This window comes from Aspergillus tubingensis (genome assembly GCF_013340325.1).
Source record: "Aspergillus tubingensis WU-2223L DNA, scaffold_1, whole genome shotgun sequence".
Lineage (NCBI taxonomy): Eukaryota > Fungi > Ascomycota > Eurotiomycetes > Eurotiales > Aspergillaceae > Aspergillus > Aspergillus tubingensis.
In genome coordinates, this window is record NW_023336275.1 from 1,303,880 (window position 1) to 1,319,355 (window position 15,476).

Here is a 15,476-nt window from a genome sequence, read left to right on the forward strand (position 1 = left end):
GAAGCTATGTATCCAATCCTAATCGGTGTGAGTTGGTGTGAGCTAGTGTGAGTTGATGGAATCGAAATGTATACCATCGGAATACTTTTGTTTATGGTTATGTGACGATGATACCCTCTCGACAGTTATAAATTGCTTTGTAAATCTAGGCAGCATATCTTGGGGGCTGTGGAGCGACATGCTCACACATTAGGGTCAAATTCAATGTGTTATAGGTACATTACTCCAACTGCATGGTACGGTACAGTAATTGGTTGGATCTGCTTGTATTCGAAATAATTCTAGTACGGGCCGCTCGAGCGTCTGGTGTGTCGCTGGGTAGCTCTGCAGACCTTCAATGACTAGGAAACAGGGCAGTACCTCTTTATATTGATAGGTCACTATAGAATTTCAGAATTTTGTCCACAGCGCCACAGCACATAAGTCATTGAAGACTGCAGAAGCTTTACACCATATTCAGCAGACGGACAACGGTGGAGAAAGACGTGAATAAGAACTACGTTCTATGGCCGTCTTGAATTATTCCTGGCAGTGGGCATCTAGCCAATTATCCCTCCTCTGTTGTATTCAGTTGTAGTAGCCACATGATTCAAGCCCAATACAATTTGGCAGTAGACATCAATAGGGTCCTCTACCATTAGATGCATACTCAGTGTCGACTAGTATGGTTACCATTACACCATGTGGGTCATAAACCGTACGGAATATACCATCTCCCCGAGCGCTGCATGTCTCAGGTCCTCCTCGCTGAAACCCCATGCACTGGCGACTCTGTGATCCGGTCGATAAGTTGGTCTGGAGGACCAGGTGGCAATTGCGTACCTGCCGGTGATGACTTGAAATCCAAAAGTCAACTCGGTCTCCGCACCAGGGTGGAAGTAGTCGGATGATAGGCGGGGCATATGTTGGACTGCTAGGCCCATAGAGATGAAAAATCGTTGAAAATTCTCGATTTCAATGACAGGCTGCGATAGATGACTATCGTCTGAATGATCATGGCCTTGTTCCCATTGCTGTACAGTAGCGATCCGAGCTTCGGCTTCTTCGGTTGGAAGAGTGAGCCAGTTCCCTGATCCGTAAAATCTTAGCTTCTCCACAAATATATAATCATATATATGTCCCTCTCAAGTCGTACCTTCATCAGTCCAGCAAGTGACGTTGTGTAATGATATAGTCTCCAAGTGTGGCCAGTACACGACGGGAAGAATAGGCTGCCCTTCTTTGTTGAGGGGGCAAAGGAAATCTAACATTAGCGCGGTATTTTCCAACTTCAAATCACGAATACTTGCACTAGAATTCCTAATAGTTGTAGCGACACTGTGCCTCCGAAGTCAATGCCTTCACAAGAGGCATGACAGTTCTTCCCGGTGTTTCAGTCTCGTTTCTGAGGTGGAAGACCTTTAGACTGCGGGGTAAAATGGTAGATCCACGAGGCACACCTGGTTTGCCAAAGAACAAGAAATTAGTAAGTGAACAATCCGATGATTCTGTATAATGCTGAAAACGAAAAGATGGGGGTTCAATAGACAAGATACTTCTTCATACCTAAGCGTCTGGCACGCAAATACTCCAGTTCCTCCGGCCTTTGCAGATAACCCAGATTCATACGCAACTCCGTGATGTACGGGCTATGCTTTACAATGTCGTAGATTATCTCGGCGTAAATCTGGTGGTCCCCAAGTCTGTCATATGGGTTGCAAAGGCCCGCAAAGAAGATCTTATCCAGGTAAAAATATTTGGTAGCATGGAGGCTGATTGGTGCGAACTTGACGGTTCATTCACTTCGGTCACCAGCCTGAAACCCACTATTCCCACGTCGAAAGAGAGACAGCTGGACCGGGGCCACGCACTGAGCACACGGAAGATCTCAAGGATTGCGGATCGGAAGGCTTGGTTCATTATTCGTCCAAATGGTTTTGCTGGGTCATAGTGGCTATACATGTAGCCAGACCAGTTTTCATGCTTATACGGAACACATACCCGATACTCAATTGCCCGAATCATCATGCGACGGGCGGCTCCAGCGTGTGAAGTGATGTCCTCAAAAACATCAATAGGTATTCCGGACACCGGTGCTTTCTCATTGGCATGCGTACTACAAACCACAACCCGAGAATAAATGAAAGGCTCAAAAGCCTCCTTCCACCAGCGGCAAACAGTGGTACAGGGGAATAGAGGCACTCCTTCCTTCTGCAGACTGTCTCCAATCAATTGGAGCAGCTCGAGTGGCAATGTCGCAGCCATCATTTAAGTATGTAGCCAAGTTCCGGAGCTGGACAATACCTGTAGAAGTCGAAGGAAGGCTTTTTTATATCCAAGATCCGTCTAGATTCCCAAAAGTGCAGCCTCGGGACAAATACCAGTAGGAAAATCCACATAGATAGCAGATACGACGGAGGATCTGATAGGTGCCTTGTTACAGTGACTGGATGTCTCAAATAATCAAGTACCCTAGCTGAGTAAGCAAGTTCAGTCCCAATTTCGACTGATGTCCCTGAGAGACCTGATTTGCAGACACCGCAAAGCAGAACCATGATTTTCTCGACTGAGAGATCAATCTGTCTATCCAGCACTGACAGCCCAAGCAATCCTTCTGTGTAGATAATTGCTGCGTGAGGAAATGTGTAACATAGGATAACATGGATATGATATATTAAAGGGCCAATATATATATAGACAAGCAACCGACTCGATGATAGTAGTGATGAAGTTCTTGAAACTGAACGACAAACGACAGCGGTCTCTTATAGACATTTACACGCGCTAAAATAGCGTCACCACTTAACATTCATTATTTCTGCCGATCGTGCGTAGGCAGGATCCATAGACATCCCCCTGTAACTCGGAATGTTCCACAAAATGACACAATGATCAAGACTTCTCATTCACTCTGAACACCTCGGGACAATCATTGGTCACTGATGGCACTGATGAGGACGTGACTGCGTTCTTCCTTTCACGCAGCCCTCGAGATATTTGCATCATCTGCTGCACTCCCCCATCGATAAGGGGATAGAATATCGCCACGAGCATTGTGATCCACAACCAAATAATTCCCACAACGACCCAAGCAGTGAAGAACTGACATTTTGTTAGCACTTCACCGATCATCATACGTGAGTAGTGGTGAAAAATACTTACTCCCTTCCCAAAAACATATTTCGATCCGTACATCGGCAGTGGCCACAACACCCAGTGGCCCAAGAAAGTTGCAATCGACCAAAATGCAGCAATGCGCCCCCATCTCTTCAATTCCTGGGAATCAAACGAGGATCGAGTTTGCTGCGCCTCATTACCTGGGCCGTTCACCGTGATATCGCTATCACTATCCAGTCGCTCGAGTCCTAGCTTTTCCTTGCGGAATTCCGCCCAGTCATATCTCTGAGGCTTTACTAGGGTGATCACAACAGAGTATACTATGGGCGAGAAAGCAGACGCTACAGTTCCATATACACAAGGTAGAATCTGTCCCGTTGAACTGACAGATACTGCACCGTAAAAGTGCTGCGCTGTGCCAAGCCACACCCCGATGCCGGTCGCCATCCCCAGAATTGGAGCCAGAATAGCGGCTGCTCTGCTCTGTCGGCGCCAAAGGATCGTGAACGCCATAGGAAAGATTCCAGGACAGGTTACCACACCTATTTTCATGAGTATTTGCACCCACGGCAATTGAAGTGGAGCCTTACCGAGCATATATAATGTCCAGCCCAGATCAATACCGACGTAATGGAGCATAGTGCTGAATCCGGCAGAAAACGCAGCAAAGAAAATGACACCAAAGTGACTTGCACGGATAATGTCTCTGTCTGATGCTGCCTTGTTGATATATTCTCGGTATACATCAAAGCTTAGGATAGAGCTGACGGCGATGACTTGGGCAGAGAGGGTCGAAGTCACTGCCATAAAGGTGATAAGAAGGACTGCCGCCGCCCCGCCTTTCCCAGCAATAGTCATGGCTGCGTATGGAAGGACCAGGCCATTGCTGACTTCCGTGGAGGTCATGCGCTGCATGGATTAGTATCTTCGACGATCAAAGGTGGACAGGACCTACGCGGGGATACGTTGGAAAGGAAGACGTATTCTCGAGGCCTAGGGCAAGAGAGCTCATGATGGTACCTAGAGCCCAGGGAATGGCAAAGTAAGCAATCCCACCGATTGTGTAGCCCGGTACTACAGAGGAGGGAGCAGCGGAGAATGCTTTTATGAAATAGCTAGTATCCATCTGGCAGAAGTGTTAGTCATTCCTGAGACTGGTGTGTTTATACTTACAATCACTAGGCCGAAGTTGGAGCAAATATGAAGAATCCCGAACAGGATAGCCTGGGCTTGTTAGCAGAGACAACAACATGGACTATAGTACGTACGCCCTTCGAGGTCATGGTCAAGTATGTCCCATCTTGATTTCCAGACACAGGATGGCGCTGCGCAGCGGCTTGCACGAGCTCATATAATTTTCCGAACGAGCCAACCTCTTCGAAGGTAAACGCTTTGATAGAGAGATAGCATGCAATAATAAGAATGATCGCCGTATGGAAGTAGTCGGTAAGGAATCTTATCCCGGTAAGCATGGCGTACTCTTCATTCAGCTAGGCACTTACGTTGCTTTGATGCCGCCAACGAAGGTGTATACGGTAACGCCAACAGGCAACAGGAACGTCGCAGCAATAATGTGCATCCCAGTTCTATAGAGTCAGTAAGATTCGAAAATCCGGTGAAGCACTCACATGGCTGTTATAACCGCAGCAGCACCCAGAAGCATGTTAGCGCAGGCAAAGACGTTGTTGATCAAACACAGGGTCATGAAGACCGCGTGTGCAATGCGACCTGAACGCATCAGCATCAAGGCATTAAGCATAAATCCTCTGCATCATACCATATCGGATTCGGACCACTTCGAGGGATGTATGCGCATCCGGAATCTTTCTCTTGCAGGATATCCCGATCAAGGCAAAAAAGACAATCATCGGACTGCAGCCTGCGGCAAACCAGAAGGGACCAGCCACGCCATAGTCATACCCCACAAACGATGCTCCTAGCATTGCTGTTGTCCATAACCAGGACTGTTTACTTAGTAAGGGATAAATCGCTACCGAGGGTAAACTCGTACTGATATTACTGCGGATGCTGTTAAGCCGGTTCGAACGGTGCGATTGGCAGTCATGAACCTGAAGGATTAGCAGGTAAAATACCATCACTGTAATCGGACATACATCTCGGTTTTCTTGTTGTCCTCGCCTGTTGTTTTCTTGAGTATTTTGGTGATAACCATCATCACTGTTTTGTCAGCTGCAATCCTCGTCTAACTTCGGTGAACATACCACCGGCGATGATGAGCCCTAGCACCACGACAATAACATATCCAACAGCCTGAGACAGTGGCGGCTGCACAGATGCCCCTGCTGCGCGACCTTGAATTTCCGACATCCTGTCAAGATACTCCAGTGGCTAAACAATGCAGCACTCAACAGCGGCAGCAAGTCAAGGCTGACTATGTGGACGCACCCCGACAAATGTACCTTTAAGATCTACATCACAGCAGACATTATTGCTACTATCACGCTATCCGCCGATCATTGTATGCTACTGCGAACATCGTGTTCCCCGATGATACGATGGCCTATGCATATGAGGTGCTTTGACCGGGTTCCAGGATCCTGGGGGTAATATATCTGGATTTAAAGTTATTCGGCCGATATACGTGCATGATTTTCCGTATAGCGTAAGGTCAATAAAGTTAAGTTATTGCGTGACAGGGACCATAGTTGGCGGAAGAGGACCAAAGATAGGGCAGGGGTGGATGCTCCGGGAGCCCGAGGTGGCTTGTGCCAAGTTTTCGACCAACTACCGAGTACATGTAATTCTCGACCAGAAATTGTTGTGTCCAGATTTCAGATAAAGAGATTCAGACAGATCCTTGCTCTTATTTGGGGTTGTATTGAATATGTGATCCCTGTAAGTGGGCGACCCCTCATCTCCCCATCACGTCATCCCGGCCCACTGTGATGCTACTGAACATCCCCTCCAGCGAGGTCTGAATTGCACACTTATGGTCCATACTTATCCGCAGTTGATCTCTGAACAGTATTTCTATAATTGACTGGCCTTCTTTTCTTATATTTCATATCGAAGACTCAGCCTTTGCCGGTTCGAAAAGCCTAAGCCAGCGCCTCTCCGTCACTAACCTCACCTCCTATCTACCCTCCGCAATGGCTACCGACAACGCTACATCTCGACCCCGCAAACAGTTAATCCTCAATGCATTCGTTGAAATGTGTACGCACTCCCAAATTAATTCTTCTTCAATCGCTGACACCCCCCAGGTAGTGGCCACCAGTCCCCAGGGCTGTGGCGACACCCAGAAGACGAATCGCACCGATTCAACGACATCGACCACTGGATTGAGCTCGCAAAGCTTCTAGAATCCGCCAAGTTCCACGGCATCTTCATCGCAGATGTCCTAGGTAGCTCTTATCCCCAAATACCTCTATGATATACATAGATAGTAACCTCCCCAGGCGGCTACGACGTGTACAAAGGCCCCCGCAACCTCGAACCAGCCATTGTATCTGGCGCGCAATGGCCCGTTAACGAGCCATTAGCTGTCGTACCTGCTATGGCGGCGGCAACACAAAATATCGGCTTTGGAGTGACTGTCACAACGACATATGAGCAGCCATATCATCTTGCACGTCGGCTCTCTACTATTGATCATCTCACTAAGGGACGGTAAGTCACTCTTCACGACCCTCGTCGTCACTACCAAAACTAACATCAAAACCAGGATAGGCTGGAACGTAAGCACCACCCACCGAACTAATAACAATCACCTAACTAACCAGCCCAGATCGTAACGGGCTACCTCGACTCCGCAGCCCGTAACCTAGGCCACACCCAACAACCCCAGGTACCCTACCCCAACCCTTACTCAACTCCCACATGGCCCCAATCAACACTAACCACCCACAGCACGACGACCGCTACGCCCAAGCCGAAGAATACATCAAAGTAACCTACAAACTCTGGGAATCCTCCTGGCGCTCCGACGCCGTCGTGCTCGACCGCACCCGTGGAATCTACACAGACCCAACCCGAGTCCGCGAAATCAACCACACCGGCAAATACTTCACCGTCCCCGGCCCGCACATCTGCCAACCCAGCCCGCAACGCACACCCGTGATCCTCCAAGCGGGGACATCCAAAGCCGGGAAGGCTTTCGCAGCACAGCATGCCGAGGCGATCTTCGTGGCGGGACATAGTCCGTCCGTGGTGGCGAAGAATATTGCGGAAATCCGGGAGACGGCGAAGACGCAGTTTGGACGAGACCCTGCGGGGATTAAGTTCCTGGCGCTGTTGTGTCCGGTGCTCGGGAGGACGGAGGAGGAGGCACAGGAGAAGTTTAGGTATTTTAGGAGTCTCGGGTCGATTGATGGTGCGTTGGCGCTGTTTGGGGGCTGGACGGGGATTGATCTCGATCGGTATGGTGAGGATGAGGAGTTGAGGCATGTGGAGAGTAATGCAATTCGGTATGTTCTTCTTGTGTTTGGTGATGGGTGGGAAAAGTGCTGATTGTGTGATAGGTCTGCTGTTGAGGGTTGGTCTAAGGCTACCCCGGAGGTTGAGAAGTGGACCAAGGCTACTGTGGGTCAACATATCACGGTTGGTGGATTGGGTGCTACGCCGGTGGGAACGCCGCAGCAGGTGGCGGATCAGATGGAACGGTGGGTGAATGAGGCGGATGTGGATGGGTTTAATTTGGTATGTTGCTGGAGATGGTTAAAGTGTGTATTTGGCTAACAGGTCCAGGCATATGCTATCAAACCCGGCTCCTTCAAGGATATCATTGACTTGCTGATCCCTGAACTCCGTAAGAGAGGCCTCTTCTGGGATGACTACACTGTCAAGAAGGGAACGTACCGCGAAAACATCTACGGCAAGGAAGGGCAGAGCGGCCCGCCGGCTGATCATCCAGCTGCAAAATATCGCTGGCATGCGGGCGTTGAAGCGGCAGACCATCCGGTCCCGGAGAACTGATTTGTACGCGGCGATGCAATGCTACTACATAAATCAAAAACTCCTATTTTAGATCTCGTATCTCTCATATTCCAACAGATACTATATGCCCATACCACACTAGCCTCTGTGCATCACACTATATGATACATCATCGAAATCCAGCATCAAACCGGAACACCATCAGTAACAGTCCCATACTCAGTCACAGTCCAATTACCAAAACAAGCATACTCAAACTGAGATCTTTCCAAACTCTTCTTCTGAACATTCATGAACGTAGACAGCTCGCACCAACCATCATCACGATACTCACAATCCGCAAAGCTAGAATGCAGAGGAAGCGTACGCTGATTCTGCAAAAAATGAACGTAGAACGTTTCCCCAGTACCATCCACATAGGCATTTCCTTGATCACCCGCAGGACGCGTAGCAGACACTTTATGAGGCGCCTTGATGATCTCAATATTCGTCCGTCCACCAAAAGGAACAATGTTACTAGCCTTGAACTGCTGGTATAGAGGAGGTCCAGTAGGAGGCAGATACTGGGCGAACTGACTGAATCCAAACGCAGTGAGAACAGCGACTATACCCGCATCATGCGAGAAGTCAAGGTAGAGATTCTGATCCGTTGGGAACGTCACAGGATTCGTGTCCAGGGTCATATTGGCATTGGTGCCTGTAGTCTGGAGTAAGTGACCCTCCACACGGGCGAGAAATTCCTCTACCCAGGCAATTCCCTGCGCGCGGCCCGCGGGACAGGCAAATCCGACCATGTTGGAGAATTCGATGTCGAAGGAGTAGCTGAAGTTTTCGAATTCTTCAAAGGTGAAAAGCTCGCAGAAGCGGCTGTAGCCGTAACTGATGGTCTCGTAGGCGCACATACTCTGCGCGTTGTAGCTGTCGGTCGTGGTCCAGTTGTAGGATCCAGTCAGGGTGTGGAGTGCTTCGGTGCGCTCTTTGAGATAGATGTTTTTCCATGTTGATAGGGGTGTGGTGGCATTGTATGCCATGTACTCTAGTGCGCGGGTGCAGGAGTAAGTCCCAATTAGGGAGTTGTTGTAGCCAACACCTTCTATTATTGGTAGTAGGTTGGCCTTTTCTGTCCATTCAAGGCCAAAGAAGCCTGCGAGGAAGTTCTCTGCGGATTTGAGCATGCGGTCCTGGGTGGTGGTGCGCGCTACGAGCTTACGGGTCGAGCTGGAATTATAGAGGTGCCCGTAGTTGTAGAAGTTTAGGACGCCGCTGTCATAGAGCTCCTGACGGCCTTTGGGGACGAGGATCTCTAACCCCAGTCCGTAGTCCCAATCGTTCAGGAAAGAAAGTGCGCCCGTGAAGTTGTTACCACTAGCCGTAGAATTGATGATCTTCTGGGCCCATGAAGCCAGACCTTCTGAGGATGAAGGATACCGAGAACCATGGCGGTGAATCATATGCATTTGGGTGATGTTAGATCCTTGCGGGAGAGGATATTCATCCACTCCAAAGCCATCGGGTACATGATAAGGACTGTATCTGTTAGTGTATTGGGTAACATTGAGAACAATGGGAAATCCATCATTAAGATACGTACCTTAGGTTGCCCATGTAATGGAATATATTGCGGCCAGCGGCCCCCTTGATCGGCTCACTTGTTTCCAGCGGGTCATTGGGAGACAGTGTCTTTTGTCCAAACGGAGCAGGATTTGTCTCGGCTAAGAAGGGAGCAACCCCGGTTGCAGTCGTGCCTTCTGGAGTCAGCCCAACACAAGTCTGCAAAAGACTAAGCACATACCCTGGTAGCTCTCGGGCGTGGTCTGAAACCAATCAACTCCGGTTGCGGTAGCTGAGGGACTGGGAGTCAGTGGAGTTGAGCTCTGTGAGCGGGCTTCAATGGCAGCAGCATCAGCTAAAGAGGCTACTGCCAGTATAGATAGGGTAGTGAAAGTCGGGTGCATGTTGATACTCCCACTTAATTGACAAGAAACCATTCATTTAGTGACAATACCACTCAGGGGTGGATGCGACGCCAATTTGTAGGCATGCCGTGCTCCAGGGGAAGCAAAGAAATGCAAAGCCATATACATGTCCATCACTGTGTTGTGCATTATTGTGTATACGACATGCTCAGATATCGTTGGAGTGTACCAGCAGCTGCAGAGCATCGATGCACGTGGGCATCTCCTTGATTCAAAACAGCCACGGCACCACAAGATAGGGCATCTGTCATGTCTCGGCTGCAGCCATCATCTCGCTTACATGGGGTGTGGAGACGCGAGTCGTACCCCAGGCTGAATGCGAGCCTTTTCCCGGGTCCTTGCATTTCGCTGCGTCAGCCACGCGACCTTTGTAAGATAGATCTCCTGACGTTCGAACGTTTTAAGTTCTCATCGGCAAGCAGGAAAAGCACGTGGGCTTACCGAGTGGTGGTTATCTTCCCACTATCTGCTAGTAGGTTTTAGGGCCTCGGCATCGGCTGTTGGGTGGTCTAACTTGCACTAGACATGTATACCTTCAGAGCTACATCGTCTCTCCAATCAATCACAAAGAGCCACCATGTCGAAGCCTGGTCGACTTCCGCTCTATGGTTGATATTTTAATTATAGTATAACAATGGACCATGGCAGCTAATTGCTGCGCCGAAGCGGCTTGGGTCCTATACAGCGTCCCAGATGTTAACAATGATGACATAAGTACACTATCTGGGTAGAAAAGGATGATTGCAGTATATTTGCAAGAATTCCCATAATTATCGTTTCACCTCGTCATCATATTCATATTAACCTAGCATACGACTTCTGTCAATGTACTAAATTGTTGACGTCTAGAATAGCATAAGCCCACTACATAGCACCGAACTAATCTTGACTCAAGTCAGACTGCCCATCCACCTCTTAGCAGGATGACTGCACCGTCGTTTTCACCCCCATAAACCAATGCACATTTGTAGTCGGATACATAACCGGCGACTTTCCCGACCGAAACTCCCAATTCTCCAAACCAGGCGCATCCGTCCGTCTGACCAGATCGTGCAGTTCATCTGAAGTCCGACAGCGCATGATAGACACAAAGCCATCAAAAACCATCAGCAGAGGCGCCAGAGGCAACACAAATGTGAAAAGCAAGTGTAACGGCGACCGCCAGAATCGGAGCAGGGTGTGTTGGCATGCGATCAGTATCAGGCCTGGTAATATTAGCATCGAGCTGAGATCGCGCGCGGTGAGTTCGAAAATACTGATTATCTTTGTTAGTATAGTTGATACTCGATTTGAAGACATGGGTATGGGGTTAATTACATACATGAATGCATCAGCCGACTCAACCGCACTCCGCAACATGGGTACAGCAAGCGGGTCGTCGAAATGATGGAAAGCCACGTTGAACATTCGGCATTCCTTCCGGTTTTGTGGGACTAATCGACCACATTTTGACGCATCGACTGGTTCTGAGATGTATGAGATATTTTCTTGCTGTTTGGTGAGAGCAGCCCATTCGCGAGGGTGAGGATTGAGGTCGGTCAGCAGGAACTGGGCTGGAGGGAGGTGCTGAGCCCGCAGGCGGGCGTTGAGAAGTCTTTCAAAAGTGGCGGATGGGCCACCTGCGCCCGAGCCCAGATCGACAAACGTGAAGGACGAGAGGTCGGGGAAGTTATCTGCAAGGACTTCGCAGGCAACAACGGCTGAAGAAGCCTTGGTGACGGGCGGTAGGCGCAAATTCCAGCAGTGAGTAAGGCATAGCTGAGCATATTCGATCGCCTTGTGGGGACACCATGGCTGGTCGGCGATCTCGAAGAGGTGGAGGCGGGGGAGGAACGACATGATGGCTGTCGAGGAGGTTTCAGATTGTTTGGAAGAGAAGTCTGGTTGGGATAAGGTTGGGATGAAGATATATCATATTCTTGTCTGTGCTCGGCGTTGCTTCATTTCGCCCCATCCGGGTTCTGCGTAGCTTTGCTTCCTTTCATTCGAGACTGGATCTCCTTAGTGCGATCCTGGTCACATACGATGGGCATTTAAAGTGCTCCCGACCGTCTCCGAATACTCTTCAGGCCCGTCCACGCCGAACTTTCTGATTGACGAGGGAAACACTTCCAGAGGAAGGGGTGCTTCAGGTTCGAAATGATAGTCGTCGAGATAATGATGGACACGGATTGGTGAGGTTGACAGGCACAAAACCTTTAACGCCCTACTAACGTTTACACTACGTCATCATCCGAATAGCAGGCACAGATCATAAAGATACTCAATCCTGTAACCAGAGACTGAAACTGACTCGTTACAGCCACATCCCATATAAGAAAGTACGACGAAATTTCAAGAAAGCCGTTCTGATCTTGGCAGGCTACCAACTCCCCGGTCGCGGGTGGCCATCAACGGTGTGGGTACAGCCCAATGAGATAGGTCACACCGGCATGGCATGATAATTATAGTAGCAAGGGGGTTGACAGATCATCACAAAGTATGATTGGCTCTTTTAACTGGCTTCGTGCCGATCGGACCAGCCATGCGGCAGTGAAACAAACTATTCGATCAGATCTTGCATTCCGAGTTTCATTCAATTCCATGACTGAGCATCAAACGACGGGATATCAAGCTAAAAACAGAATAACATTCCATGAAGTAAGGGACAAAATTAGGAAGGTCTATGGTATATCATCAAGATGCAACGTGAAATCTCTATATTTACAGAACCAAGAAAACGCCAACCACGACTCCCGCCACCAGCGAGGCAATCTGGCTGCGCGGCACTGTAGCCGAACTCTCTTTGTCCGACTTGTCGCTCGAGCCCGTCGACGTGGCGGCCGGTTCCGTCGGTTCCGTCGCTCCCGTCGCCTTGGGCACGGCATCGGATCCCGTGCCGATCTCCAGGACGTGGTCCTCGCCGGGGTCGAAGTTGGCCTTGGCCAGGGAGATCTCGTTGTTGCCGAGATCGTAGACGACGTATGCGCTGCGCAGGAAAGTGTCGCCGAGAAGGGCCTCATCTTCGATCACTGACAGTCCGAACGTACAGATGTTCATGTCGGTCATGTCGGAACTGGTCTCGAGGATCATCTCGCTGATGTCAACGCTCATGTTGAAGGATCCAAAGTCGAAGAGGAAGGTGAAATCATCGTCCTTGACAGAGCACTCGATCACTCCGTACCCGTACTCGCTCATGTAAGTGGCACCGACGGCGTTGTAGATGCTGGCTGCGGCGGAGGTCGGGATGTAGGTCAGGGCAGTGCCGCTGTCCAGCACGGCGGGGATGGGGAACTGCGTGGCGCTGTTGTTGACCGAGACGGGGTTGCCGTTCTTCTCGAGGTGCACGGCCGTCAGGTTGACAGCGAACTCGATGTACATGTCTTCGATGGAGACGATAGGCAGGGTCTGCAGACTGCCGTAGTACTTGGCGGTGTTGACTCCGCCGAACAGGATGGTGCCTTTGCCTTCGTCGAGGTCATCCAGCCAAAGACTGTAGGCCGGCCAGTTGATCACGCCTTGGTCGACGAGGGCTTCGGGGAAGTTGGTGTATTCACCACCACCACCGTAGCTCGCATCGCTGGCTTCATTGGAGGCGTATCCGATACCGAGGACGCCCTCTACACGGAAAGCAGTTAGCAAACTGTTAAAACAAACTAGTCAGGGAATAGTGGGAGCCTACCCTCGGAGTCGCCGTCATATGCGACGGCAAACTGAAAGTTCGTCAGGGTGACATTGGAAAACTTTAGGGTATCGTTGACGTAGTCGCCCGTGGCTTCGCTGCCGTCGACATACTCGATATAAAAGTCATCGTTCACAAAGGTGTAGGTGGAAGATTCGCTCGAGTTGTAGGAGCCATAATCGGTACAGGGGCAGGCGGACGAGTTGGCGCCATTGACCCAGAGATCGCTGCTGCCGGTGTCCAACGTCACACTGACTTCCTGGCCGGGAGTGCCGAGAGTGAGGTTCATCGTGTAGCCAAGATTCGTCGCCTAAAGACCTGCATTAGCGACCGTCACAATGCCCCTGATCCAGAATCGGGATGTCAACAACGTACCAGGTTAACGAGGTCGGCCGAAGCCGTCGATCGCTTCCGGCGGGACCGGTCGGCGATCTGACGACGTTCAAAGTTGAACTGAAGCGTAGATGGTTCATTGCGCTCATGGATAGAGAGGGAATAGGCGGACTGGGCAGCCCAGGCCAAAGAGAGAAGGGTGGTGCTCTTCATGGTGGTGCTGTGATGATTTCCCTTCTCACGTAATTTGGGGGCGAACCTGTCGGGGGGATGTTGGGGGAGCGGAGCTTCTTATATGTTCGGTGCAGAAACGATGGATCTGGATAAAAAGTTGCCCATGGGAGGCGCAGGGAGGGGCACGGGGAAGTCGGAGAAGTGCTCAGCCTTGCGCGGTCGCTTCGTCTTGGTCTGTTCCTGAGTTTTTAACAGAAAGCCATCCAGCGCCAGAGACCCGCTCCAATGTCAGCCTTCAGACCCTGGGGCTGTTGCTTTTTTGCTGACAAGCGCTGGGCTGTGAAGAGGCTCTTGTCTGGCAACCAACGAATCCCATAAGGGGGAAACTTAGACAAGTGGGTCGTTGGCAGGCAACCATCAAATGAAGAACTCTTCTATCCGCCACCCCGAGGAGGAAGAGGAACTGCGAGACTATTCCCTCGCTCGAACTAGTGGATAGACGGGGGTTTACTCCGTCGGTCATACCGGAAATGATGACTCTTGGCAAAAGCATGGCCTCTGACATGGCATCTTGACTACTACAACATGAACATCATAGCCCTTTTGCTATTGAGATGACAACTGCATGCTGTTCATCACTTGCAAACCCAGCAGTGACGACACCCCAACGTGGGATGGCGTGGCCACGCATCGCTCGGATGCAGGCGGAGACACCCGATTCTTCGACCGGCGCTAAATCTTGCCCTCATTAGTCACCGCGGACTTGCTCCCCTATCCAATGACAGTGTGTCATCCGCGCCTTTCCACGCCTGCAAAAATTGCGGTCGATGGAGTTTGTTAATAAGCCGTCGCGATTAATGTTAGCTAACTAACCATCCTTCGACTGGAACAAACATAAGACAGTTGCTATTAAAGGCTTAGCATATGACCATTTGAGTTTGTCGGTCCTGGCCGGTTTCACAGCCTTGTTCAACGGGCCTTGACACAGTACAATGCAATTTAATCCCTGGCAATAGCGCCTCCTTCGTGGTTATCGGCCCGTTCGCCTAGAGATCAAAGAGCTCTTGGCAAGACCCTGATTCGCACCCTGGCCGTGAACTGCCATATCCACTTCGTATAAGGTGGATCGAGGGGCTAATTCTGCCGTTATCATAAGCAGATTTTTACTATCATGCTCGTGGTGAAAGGGGTAATTGGTGTTTACTGGACTTGTTGTTTGACAATGTCACAGACATGCAAAACGACCGGAAGATATGACGCAGGACACAGAATGTTAGCAATTGATCTATACGAATAGAACGTAACCCCTCAAACTCGGAAAAAAAAATCAGCAGTTCGAT

The 15,476-nt window shown here is 50.0% G+C and overlaps 6 protein-coding genes across 6 annotated transcripts; 1 reads left to right on the forward strand and 5 right to left on the reverse strand.

Annotated features, from left to right (window-relative positions):
* Positions 1-674: 674 nt before the first annotated feature.
* On the reverse strand, positions 675-2,244 carry AtWU_00445 (transporter, solute:sodium symporter (SSS) family protein; the record flags this gene model as incomplete). Its single annotated transcript, XM_035495561.1, has 4 exons — positions 675-771; positions 823-1,069; positions 1,546-1,666; positions 1,981-2,244. 4 exons carry the CDS (start codon positions 2,242-2,244, stop codon positions 675-677), a joined length of 729 nt encoding a protein of 242 aa, XP_035351454.1.
* A 627-nt stretch (positions 2,245-2,871) lies between these two features.
* Positions 2,872-5,424, reverse strand: AtWU_00446 (sodium:solute symporter family protein; the record flags this gene model as incomplete). Its single annotated transcript, XM_035495562.1, has 12 exons — positions 2,872-3,081; positions 3,142-3,638; positions 3,687-4,005; positions 4,052-4,222; positions 4,270-4,320; positions 4,365-4,551; positions 4,599-4,682; positions 4,725-4,824; positions 4,874-5,060; positions 5,108-5,165; positions 5,211-5,274; positions 5,319-5,424. 12 exons carry the CDS (start codon positions 5,422-5,424, stop codon positions 2,872-2,874), a joined length of 2,034 nt encoding a protein of 677 aa, XP_035351455.1.
* A 782-nt stretch (positions 5,425-6,206) lies between these two features.
* AtWU_00447 (LLM class flavin-dependent oxidoreductase) lies at positions 6,207-8,031 on the forward strand (the record flags this gene model as incomplete). Its single annotated transcript, XM_035495563.1, has 8 exons — positions 6,207-6,273; positions 6,321-6,461; positions 6,516-6,726; positions 6,782-6,794; positions 6,845-6,904; positions 6,967-7,523; positions 7,578-7,755; positions 7,804-8,031. 8 exons carry the CDS (start codon positions 6,207-6,209, stop codon positions 8,029-8,031), a joined length of 1,455 nt encoding a protein of 484 aa, XP_035351456.1.
* A 146-nt stretch (positions 8,032-8,177) lies between these two features.
* Positions 8,178-9,947, reverse strand: AtWU_00448 (histidine phosphatase family protein; the record flags this gene model as incomplete). The annotated part of the gene is made up of 3 exons (XM_035495564.1): positions 8,178-9,519; positions 9,584-9,737; positions 9,785-9,947. 3 exons carry the CDS (start codon positions 9,945-9,947, stop codon positions 8,178-8,180), a joined length of 1,659 nt encoding a protein of 552 aa, XP_035351457.1.
* Positions 9,948-10,883: 936 nt separating this feature from the next.
* Positions 10,884-11,807, reverse strand: AtWU_00449 (uncharacterized protein; the record flags this gene model as incomplete). The annotated part of the gene is made up of 2 exons (XM_035495565.1): positions 10,884-11,223; positions 11,290-11,807. The coding sequence occupies 2 exons, from the start codon at positions 11,805-11,807 to the stop codon at positions 10,884-10,886; spliced, it is 858 nt and encodes a 285-aa protein (XP_035351458.1).
* Positions 11,808-12,671: 864 nt separating this feature from the next.
* Positions 12,672-14,175, reverse strand: AtWU_00450 (pepsin-like aspartic protease; the record flags this gene model as incomplete). The annotated part of the gene is made up of 3 exons (XM_035495566.1): positions 12,672-13,567; positions 13,630-13,939; positions 14,005-14,175. The coding sequence occupies 3 exons, from the start codon at positions 14,173-14,175 to the stop codon at positions 12,672-12,674; spliced, it is 1,377 nt and encodes a 458-aa protein (XP_035351459.1).
* Between the last annotated feature and the right edge of the window lie 1,301 nt (positions 14,176-15,476).